At 43.5% G+C, this 10,782-nt stretch overlaps 1 protein-coding gene across 5 annotated transcripts in view; it reads right to left on the bottom strand.

Moving 5' to 3' along the window:
- The window catches only part of ALDH1A2 (aldehyde dehydrogenase 1 family member A2), a 67,282-nt gene that overhangs the window by 53,119 nt on the left and 3,381 nt on the right, over window positions 1-10,782 (bottom strand). For 3 of the 5 annotated variants that reach the window (XM_059858257.1, XM_059858255.1, XM_059858258.1), the window contains 3 exons: window positions 9,557-9,752; window positions 8,303-8,341; window positions 3,233-3,348 (listed from right to left, as the gene is read on the bottom strand). In XM_059858257.1, coding sequence (XP_059714240.1) covers window positions 3,233-3,235 — 3 coding nt within the window. In that variant the 5' untranslated portion in view covers window positions 3,236-3,348; window positions 8,303-8,341; window positions 9,557-9,752. Of the gene's footprint in view, window positions 1-676; window positions 1,015-3,232; window positions 3,349-8,302; window positions 8,342-9,254; window positions 9,440-9,556; window positions 9,753-10,782 lie in introns of those variants that run through there. The other 2 variants (XM_059858256.1, XM_059858254.1) reach the window with 2 other exon arrangements.

The raw sequence follows: 10,782 nt of genomic DNA, 5'->3' as shown, positions 1-10,782 counted from the left end.
TGACTGTTTTTGAAGCCCATTTTAATCAACAAAACCAATTTAGTCTCATAAGACACCAAAGAAACCCAGCAGATTTTTCTACATTTCAACAGTGGGTTTGTTCTTAACCCTCTCTTTATGAAAATTACTCTTAAAGGGTTGTAGGAAAAACATGCCCTCTTGCAATATTGTTCAAGGTGTATTCGGGAATCACAGAAGTTCGTGGAGATCTGTTCCAGTGCTGTAACAACCTGTATCATCAAGAGTCCTCCAGGAAATGTAAAAAAGTCCCTTGGCAATTCAAGAAAGAAAACATTTTTATTTTCTGACTGAGATACTCAGGTATGTATAGTAATGTCCTCTGAAGTACATCAAAAGCAACCAAAACATACCCGAGAACTACTGATTTTGCACTGAAAATAAACCCCAACGGCTCTGTAGAAAACAGTACACTTACAGAGAAGTGGCAAAGCCAGATCTAATTTGCTTTCTATTATCCTGTGGTTTCTCAGATGATTACAAGGCTAAAAATCTTTTTCTTTTATTACAGATCCAAGGCAGTCTTTTAGCAGTTGGTTTTTTTTAATATCTCTACATTCACGTTGGGTAGGGCAGAATGAAACTGATTTTAAGCAAAATCCCTCCTTTGGAGAGAAAACCATGAATTTCTCTGCCAGAACAAACGAACACAACTTACCTTGGTGTATTTGATTTCAAGGTTGAGAGTGGGAGAAGGCAGCAGATGCAGAGATGCCATCAGAGCTGCAGGATCTGCCTTCACCTCCCCTGGCATCTCAATTTTACTGGAAGTCATAGTCTTGGGGGGGTTTTATAGTACCACCGAGCCCCCCGCTCTGCCCTGATGCTGTGTTGTGTTTTGGGTTGGTCCCCCCCCTCCAAAGCCCAGCGCTGAAGATGTTGCTCTCCTCCTCTGTATATAGGCAGGTGTCAAGCCGGGTCTCTTCTTATTGGACATGGGGGCAGAGGCAGGGGGGCAGGTCCATCCTACCTAGGGCGAGAGCGGCACAGCCCCGCTCACTGCGGCGCAGCCTCCCCGGGCCCCCCCGGCCCCGCGCCCCAGCCCGTCCCAACCGGGGGATTCCCGGCACCCCGTGGGAGCACGGAGCTCCCGGGCGCGGCTCGCTGCCCGCCGCCCGAGGAGCGGAACCGGGGAACGGCCGCGGGAAGCGGAGTCCGGCACCGTCGTGTCCCCCCTCAGCTCCCCGGGGCCGGGCGGGGAGGCGCCGCGGCCGGGAGAGACCAGTCCCGGCTCCGGCCCCGCCCGGGGCATCCCGCGGGGAGCCCGGGCGGCCCCAGCTCGACACAGGCTGGGGATCCCCGGCCGCGGCGGGGGATACGGCGGAGGGGGAGACACCGGGCTGCACTGGAGAAGCCCTGCCGGGCCGAGGTGACCGGGACACGGTGCCCCGGCGGCGGCGCTGCCCGGCAGCGCGGCTCCAGACCTGCGGCTGCGCTCGGGTGCGGAACCGACGGGGCAGGGCGGGCGACCCCTCGCGGGACCCGGGCCGAGGCGCGGAGAGGGCACGGGCAGGGCGCAGCCTGAGCGGCAGCGTGTCCATGCCCGCTCCCCGTCCGGCCACCGCCGCCCGCTGCTGTCCCGGGCTGCCGGCCGGGGGCTCCGCGCCTCACCTGGCGGCCGCGCGCCCGCCCTGCCCCGCTCCCGCCCCCGGGCGCTCCCCGAGCGTCCCCGCCAGCCGTGCCCGCAGCGCCCCGGGCCGACCCTCTTTTCCTTTGGCGGCGGTGCCGGCGGAGCGGCTGCTCCCCGACCCTCGGCGCTGCCGCCCCGCCGTGCCCCGGTGCCGAGCGGCCCCGCGCGGGCCCCACCTGCCGCCGCCACAGCGCCATCGCCGGCCGCCTGCTGCCCCCTGCCGGCCGCGCCGCCGCCACCGAGCGCGCGGGGAGCGGCGCCTCACGGCCGGGGCAGGCCGGGCGCGGCCGCGCTTTTCCTGAAAGTTCTCTGCAAAAAAAGAGGCTTAAAGGACAGAGCAGTTGGTTAAGCAACAGCCACCTGATGCCAGCTGTTAGTTTTGGGGGGCCCTCTTAGCGGGAGGCCACGTCGTGCAAGAGAAGTGGCTGGGCAGTGCCGTACAGCAGGGCACTGGGAAGGCAGCGGCCAAATGGAGCCACATCCAGGAGCTGAGGGGCATCAGAAATTTATTGTCAAAGCACTGCAGGCTCCCTGGTCAGACCTTGTAGGCAGAAAACATAGAAAGCTCAGGCCGTTTTCATTACTTTAGGAAAAATCAGCGAAGTTCTGCTTACTGATGCAAACACTCCCAATGTTTCGAACCTGATCAGATATCATGTTTTGAAGTTATCACATACCAGATAGATGAACAAAGAAAGAACACCAAAGCTACAGCTGTCTAAAGTTGGCAAAACAAAGCAACAAGAAATACACCACACGACCTTTTCATTGATATAGTCAAAAATAAACAATGGGATCCGGCCATATTTTGATTTTGTAACACTATTTGTTTGTTGATGCCCTTTATATTCCTCACTCCACATTTGACAAGTTCACAGACAATTGAAAAGACTGTCCCAGCATTCTCTTAGTGTTTGTACAGGAGCAAGGAACAAAGACTGCTAGGGCACAGACAGGCAACATAGGGTAGAGAGTGCCAGTTAAGTAATTTCAGGGTTAACATGTATATTTCTGTAAATTTCCATCTCACTAATGAAGAAGACTGCAGATTTTGCTCTCTCTCATTTTCAGTCTTTTTTTTTTTTGACCTGACAGAGGAAATGGATTCATAATATTCTGCTGTAATGTGACATGCAGAGCTGTCAAACTGTGACACTTGGGATGAGTGAGACATTTAAACGTCAGAAATTCAATTTTTAATGGCACACTGGCAACACAGACCTAACACTTCATCACAAGGATGACACCTTCTAAAAGCCATTTTAAAATAAATCAGAGTGGGGATGTGCTCCTTTGAAAAAAGAATGCATTTAAACAAGTTTCAGGAATGAGGAAACTGTATGACAGTTTCATTATTAGATCAATAAAATTCAGGAGATTTTGGTGAGAAGGGATTCCAGTGTGTGTGGAGATGCAGCTCAAACCCACATAATCTGGAGCTGCTTAAGTGACCTTCATCCACTGCTTGCTGTACAAACCACGTTTCTCTTACATCTCAAAGCAATTCAGTTTGCAAAAGCCCTCAGAGACCTTTAGCCCAAGGGCTTGTTGGCATTCCCAGATGGAGAATGGGCCTGCACTTACCATTCCAGGGGCTCCTGGTGTGCAGCCACCCTTGGAGGGCTCCCCAGGAGACGTGGCACACGTGTCTTGCTGCTCTTCCAGACAGAGAGGGACTGACTGGAGTTCCTCTCCACCACCTGGGAAGACACCAATGTCTCAGCCCTTGGTGCCCAGGCCAAGGTGGGCTCTCACCAAGGACAAGAGCAGCTCTGCCAAGCACAGTGAGGAACGAGGTCTTAAGAGAATCTGGGGACACTGATGGTCCCAGCCTGGGGAGCTGCTTCCAGACTTCAGCACCACACTGGTTACTTTATGACAGCAAATCAAAGCGTGGCTTCAAAACATACAAGCAAATACTTAACATTTAATAAATAATTTACTGTGGAAGGGATTGCCGTGGACATTAGGACAATAACTCAGTAAAAACAATGAATATGGAAGGAAATTAATCTGTGAAGGAAAAAATGAGTAAAAAAAAGAAAATAACAGAAACAATACTCAGGATTCAGTCCAATGGTCCCTAAACACCTCTATACAACAGAAAATCACTTATTGCAGTGCTGTAGTTTCTGGCTTGGTTTTTTTTGGTCATTTGTTGGGGGTTTGTGTTTGTGGGGAGGGAAGTTGGCTTTGGTGGTTTTTTTGGTAAAGTTGCAAAACTAAATCAATTTTCAATTAAGTCAGACTGGCTTATTTTCTCTCACATGATTGGGTTTTAATTAAAATTTTACTTAGACAGCAAATCAGGAAACAAATATGTTTTCTTTCAGAATGCAATGACAAAGTCTTCACATTTTGTAAAGAAATGGTTGTCAACAAAATGAAGAACAACCAAGTGACTCTGTTTCTTGCTTCAGTCTTAGAATTTAAGCTAGTATGCAGCCAACATCAAAATCCTTCCTGGAGGGTTTTATGTTTTCTATTTGGAGCAATCTGAATGTATAATTTGAAGACAGATCTTTTGTTACATTTAGAAGCCTCAATTGTTCCACCCATCCCCAGCAGCTGGTATTATTTATAGATAAGGATATAGACCTGGCTTATACAAACACCATCTGGTGGGAACAGGACCTGTGGTGGCCAGACAGGGTGCAAAAGACAAAGCTGCAACGTTGAAGACAATCCAGATGTAATTAAGGCATTCCTGGGTTTCTCAGAGCACTGGAATTTTCTGCTCTATGTTACTGTGTACCTGTTGTCTAAAGGAAATGATCAAACTAGAGGATGAGGTGAAACTCTTTGTATCTCAAAACGTCTTTTGGGCAGTTTAGCTGTGCCAAAGCATATATGGACACACCACTGAAATGGGCAGTGGATGCAGCAACTCCAACAAGGCTCCAAGCAAGAGCTCTTCCTTCTTGCTACTTCTAATCCGTGAACACTTCTTATGCTTCTGAGCTCCAGAAAGCACTGTCACACGCAGGAACTGAGTCACACCACTCTATCAGACACTTCCAATGATTCCTCTCAAGATCAACTGCAAAATCTACCCCAAAATTATTTCAATATGACCCATAAGTTCTTTTATATATAACTTTTTCTCTCAGCTGTTCCACTACCATTTAGCAAGGATATTCCTGGTTCCTCATACAAATTCAGTATTGATTGAGAGATCCCACTCCTCTGTACCCTTTGCCTCCTGCTTCAGTAAATGTCTCTTGTGTGCTTTATAAATTGCTTTTGGAAGAAAAGTAGAGATTGAATAAAAACTTCCCCTAAGTTATTTTTCAGCTCAGACTTCCACTCAGGAAATCTGAACTTCATTTTCTGATCTATACATTAAAGCTTCAACCTCAGGTGTTCTATTTTAATTGCCTGCTATTTTCATTACCAACCATGAGGGCAGCAAATGCTCTTCAGGAGATACTTGTATTTTAATTTATCTGCAAACATAAATCACACATTATAGCACTTTTTTCCTCTAGGTTAATTGAATCAATTCTCTAAATGTCTCTATGCCTGACCATTGCAAAAGGCTCACTGGTTGAAATCTCTTTAAGAATTATGGCCCTTGAGCTGTGTGCAGGATGGGAGCAGTCCTTGTTTCAGACAAAGCTATATTATACATAGAAAGTAAAAAGGTATTGTTATACACCTAGGCAATATGACCTGTGAAGCAACACCCACAATGCTGTGAGGAGCCTCTAAAATATTATTTCAGATTTTTTCACAGATCTCAGTGAAGAAATTGTTTTAAAATTATAAATCTTATTGAGAATTGAGACTGGATATATCTTGTGTTATAAATAAACAGAATAAAATCTACTTTTACTTTTCTTATTTCTACATTACCTCTAACACCACAAAAAATGCTGATATCAAGAACAACCATTTAATTACTGAATATTCATAAATGTCTAATAAAAGAAACTTGATTTAACACTTTTCTTACTAAAAAAGGAGTAAAAGGAGTCCAACAGATCAGCTTTTTTACATGTTGTATTGGCCATTTTATATCCAGTAGAACTGTTAAATGCTGGCAAAATTAACAATTGGTAACTTTACAAAATTTGCAAAAGGAAGAGGCCTAGAGGGCAGAATAATTTCTTCAAGCAACAGAGATCTAGATACAGTTGGTAAATTTACCAGTTGTTGGTAAATTTGGGGTAAAATTTAGTCCAAAACTGAAATGCAAATTTAAGGATTTAAGCAAGCTTCAAATAATTCAGTAAGAGTGATAAAGCAGAAAATGCTTGAAAAAGTTCAATGTTTGACTCACTTTATAAGTGGGTCAGTTTTAAAAATTAGCATTTTAGTTTAAGCCAGCAGCTGAAATGTCACCTGTCCCTCACTGGCCAGAGTGACCTCGGCAGTGCTGCAAAGAGCATGTGCTGGTAACTGTGAACTCAAAGGGAACACGTTCTTGTGTGTAGGGATTTTATTCTGAATTTGAATATATAAAAAAACTTTGTTTTGAATTTCTCTTCAATTTACCTGTTGAAATTTATTATTTGTAAAACACATCAAGCCTCAAATGGATTGACCTTCTGCTAATGTATATCACCTAATGAATGAATGCAATTAACTAATTCATATTGGAATATTGCACTTTCCAGCTCACATTCATCATCACTAAATGTGTGATCTAGTTTGCAAGTTTAAATTTTTTATTATTACCCTTTAAACTAAAGAAATAAGTCTTGTATTTAATTACCTGAACTTACATATTCAATTAATAGCTTCATTACCTTAATGAACATAGATACCATGCAGAAGTAACAAAAGATTGCTTCTGGGTCTGCTCCCAAGTACACCCTATAAAGGGTCAGCTATGAACCTCAGAACACCTTTCTTTTTATTAAAAGGTCTTGATTGTGGAGTTTCAAAGGAACTGGGCCTGGCAATCTAATATTCTTATACAGGGGCCTGAGATAAATGTATCATCTCTGTTCTAAATATTTAATACATAAAAGAAATCCCAGAAGCATCTGTATCTGGAAAGACAGAGGATTTAAACCATCAAATATGGATAATTCTGAATGAAAGGGCATTAAAAGAATGAAAACCAGGCAGACTGACAACTCACCCACTAAAGGATGAGGGATGAGTGGAACAGGGAGTGAAACAAGCAAATTCTCTCGTTGTGGGAGAGAGGGGACAAAGCACTGGGAGCAGCAGCTCTTACAGAATATTCATCTCCAACAGAGGGTCAGATTGTGGTTGGATGGCTTCCTTGGAGACCCAAGTAGAGTGGGAGACAGGTGAAAGTAGGTGGGTTGGTGAGTCAGGTACAGGAAACACTGTCACTTTCCCAGTGGAAATTAGGTTTTAGAACCATGAATTAACTCTCCTAGCTAGCTCCCTGTTCTTGCCAAATGCACAGTTTTGCTTTTGTGTGTCAGTAGAGTCAAATGTGTCATTATCTTTGGCTTTCTTGTTACATTCCTTTTATCAGTTAAGTAGGCTCAGATCTCCTCCTCTTCAGAACCCTACAAGTAACCTTAATAAGTCTCAGTGCTGCTACAGGGAACCTGTGCCCTGTAGAATGATGAAAGGTTTTTATAACGTATCCCATTCCAGTTAAGAAAACACAGGATTCAGATCCCTGCAATATACTTGGATATACTGGGTTCACTGGATGTACTTTGAGGCTTTCTTCGTGCTGCATTAATATATTTAGCAAGATGTCTTTTGTTTTGAATAGTAAAGCTATATGAGAAAAGGAAATATGCAGAAAAAAAGAGCAGGGAATTGGCTTAAACAAGGCATTCCTCTGTACTAAATCGATCTATGGTTTAAAAGCAAAATTATTTTCATACTGCAACAGTCTTTTTCTGGATGCATTCAGAAAGTAAGGCTTGCCCATACCATCACCTACCAGCTAAGCTCCTCCTGGAGCTGTGAAGGCAGCACAGCCCAGGGCAGCTGATAGGAGTGGTGCACGTAAGCACCGTCCAGCATTGTCCTGACACTTCCACAGGGTGCCAGCACTGACAGCCCTGTCACAGGACCCTCTGCAGTGGAATGTTATCTGTGCCCCTCTGTGCCAGCACGGCTGCTGAGAGATTAAACTGGCTCAGAAACTCTCAGGCAGGACCTGTGTTACACATACAAGCCTTGAAATGTACTATCATCATTGATACAACTACACATAACAGGCATGTGTGCAGTACCATCAGTTATGCACTGAGGCCTAATGGTGTGCCCAGCCAGTCAAGAACAAAGCAAAATCCTGGGTCCTGCTTTGGAGAAAGTCCAGTTTAGTTCTCCTTGAAATCAATGTCAGCAACAGCAGACATATATATGTTAGGCCTTAAAGATTATGAGAAAAACCTGAAGTATACATACGTGGTAAGGGTTTGATCTCATATTCATGATACAGACAGAAATGTTTTATCTGGACACTGAGATCACAGAGAAGAAAGAACAAATTCTCAAGCAGTCCCCTTGTGTGCCATGCCCCTCCTCCAAGGTGGGCTTAGCTAAACCTGAACTGCCCATTGCAAATATTTCTCACCTTGAGCACTTTTTCACCAGGGACTACGGCAGAGGCAGAGGGGTGATCAGGAAATAAAAGAACCAAAGAAATAGAGGGTTTATGTATTAAAACACTTAGAATGCTGAATTACAATGTGTTCAGATCTTCCTCACCTGAATTTCTTCTTTGACTTCCTCAGCAGGAGAACCAATCTGTAAAACAGAGAATGCCCCTTACATACCATGCATCAGTTTCTGTATGAAAATTGAGATATAAATTAGGCAAAGGCATTTGACCAGGGACCTGAATTAGAGGTACACAGTCAGAGTTAGTCTAATTCAACTAAAATCAGCAGACTTTAAAATAATTTGGCTCATATTATTACAATACAAAAAATATATGGTGTATTTACAACCTTGGTCTCTCCAGCTGCGTTGGTTTAGGTTTTATTACATCAGTAATAACAATTTATGCGATACTCTGAATAATGTGCTATTAAAAATTCAGTACACTATATATTGTTACCCATGGGATTTAAACTGTGGGAGCTATGTGCATTATTCTCTACTTTGCTATTTCTATAGGAGTGAAGATTACTATAAAAATGGTTAGGTTATATACATCATGTGAATTCCTGCTCTGCTTGAATCCAGGTGAAGAGAAGAAATAGCTGAGTCCAGACTGCCTCAGGGGTAAGAGTCCCAAGAGTCTTAGTCTTGCAATCTAAGGTTACACTGATCCCACATTCTAGCATGAAAATAATATCAATGTGCTTTTTGATGTCTTTAAAGGATGCCAGCAGATTTGTGAGGCATAACCTCCCCTAACAGAATCCATTTGATGCTTCTACAGAGCACCAGCTTTATCTGTGTGTCTATTGATTTTACTTTTTACAGCACTTCATCTAATTTTCCTGGCACAGAAGTCACACTGACAGTTTTGTAGCTCCGATGATCACCTTTGAAGGACTCTCCTGAAGCACCAGCAGATCACTGGTATATTTCCTATGGTCTGTTTTGCTGACATGAGGATCAGCAAAAAACCAACCCACTGGCACTAGCACTTGAGAAGCTGAGCATTTTAACCCCTTGGTGGAAATACTGCCCAGCTCCAGCAATTACTTACTCGTTAATTTATCAATTTCTCTTGAAGTGTTTCCTGATGACAATTTATTTTAGAACAGTTGCTCACACTCAGCCCACCAAATCTAGCAAGGCAAATAATTCTTTTAGCTGTGGACATGACCACATTGAGTGCTTCTTCTGTGCTTCCATCCTCCATAGCTTTACTTAGAGTCTCACAGGACTCCTCTGGTAATGGAATGTGAAAACATTTAGAATGTTACTGTCACATTTTGGTAAAACCTTAAAATCTTTTTTGTGATCTTTCTTGTGGTTCTACATTTAATATGTATGCTCCTTACTTACTTATATAACTTCCATTTTTGGAAGCTGTCTTCATTTTCTTCCCTCAGATGACATAGTTTCAATATTTATGGGTGGCACTGCTGGTATCCTTTGCATTCTGACTCTGGGAGCAGGGCCCAGGTGAGGGAGCAGCAGAAAACAGTAATCACAGTGCATTTTCTTTCCCTTCTTCAACCAGATGTTCCATTGCATACAACTAAAAGGCAGCAAAACAGAGGATTAATCAAATAGATATTAATTAAAGCCAAAGCTTTCATGGTGTTTATATTTACACTTTACTTGTCTTTCTTAAAATGCTACATACGTATTTGTTAGATTTGGTAAATGTCTTAGAATCTCTTTCTAAATATAAGAAATGGAGAAACTGAATTGAAATGTCCTGAGCTGCCCCTTTTCTCTTTGGAAAGTGAGGCAGTGCCTTTAAATTGCCACGTGTCAAAGGTGGAAGGATTTACCAAGGGAGCAGTCATCCCCTGTGTACTCTGTTCTTCAATACTTTCTTAGAGCATCTGCTTGAATCTCATTAGAGAGCTGAGGAGAACCTTTGGTCTAACTCAGCATCCCAGTTCTTATCAATGGAGTTAAATCACATGATTTTTATGAAGTGTTAAAGAAAATCTGATAGGATCAAATATTAAATAGATGCTTTTGTGCCAGTTCTCCACCCTGCAAAGAGAAAATTCATATCAGGAAGTCAGCATGATCTGAACAAATGAGTATGAATTTCTGTCTCTGACATGTTATTACCCCACTATTAGTTGAAAAGTAGCATTAATGTCTATTAATATCTTCAGACCTGCTATGACACCAAACTCAGAGGTATCAACATATATTAGGTGAGCAAGACTTGCATCTGCATAAGAGAAAGAATCGCTATGGACAAACAACTAAAAATTGCTTTCATAAACATGTTTGTTCATTTATTTATCATTTTCCTGAAAGAGAGGAAGTGGTTTATCTCATTCCTGCTGTAATGAATGTCCCACCAAGCATCCTCCCTCAGTTCTAATGTATACATTATTCTGAAAGAATTCTTTCACAGACAAAACACACATACTCTCTAGCACGCTGTGATAATTAAGGTCCTGAATAATATGTTTGTTTCTCAGTGATGTGGGGTAAAGGCTTTCAAGCTGCCATACACAGGCTATTTTCAGGGACTCCTCAGAGGCGGGCCCAGCTGCCTGTGCCACAGGCAGGACCTGTGGAGCAGGACCTGGAGCTGT

This window comes from Haemorhous mexicanus, chromosome 13 (assembly GCF_027477595.1).
Source record: "Haemorhous mexicanus isolate bHaeMex1 chromosome 13, bHaeMex1.pri, whole genome shotgun sequence".
NCBI classification, from domain to species: Eukaryota; Metazoa; Chordata; class Aves; order Passeriformes; family Fringillidae; genus Haemorhous; species Haemorhous mexicanus.
This window is presented reverse-complemented; position numbering and strand designations above follow the sequence as displayed.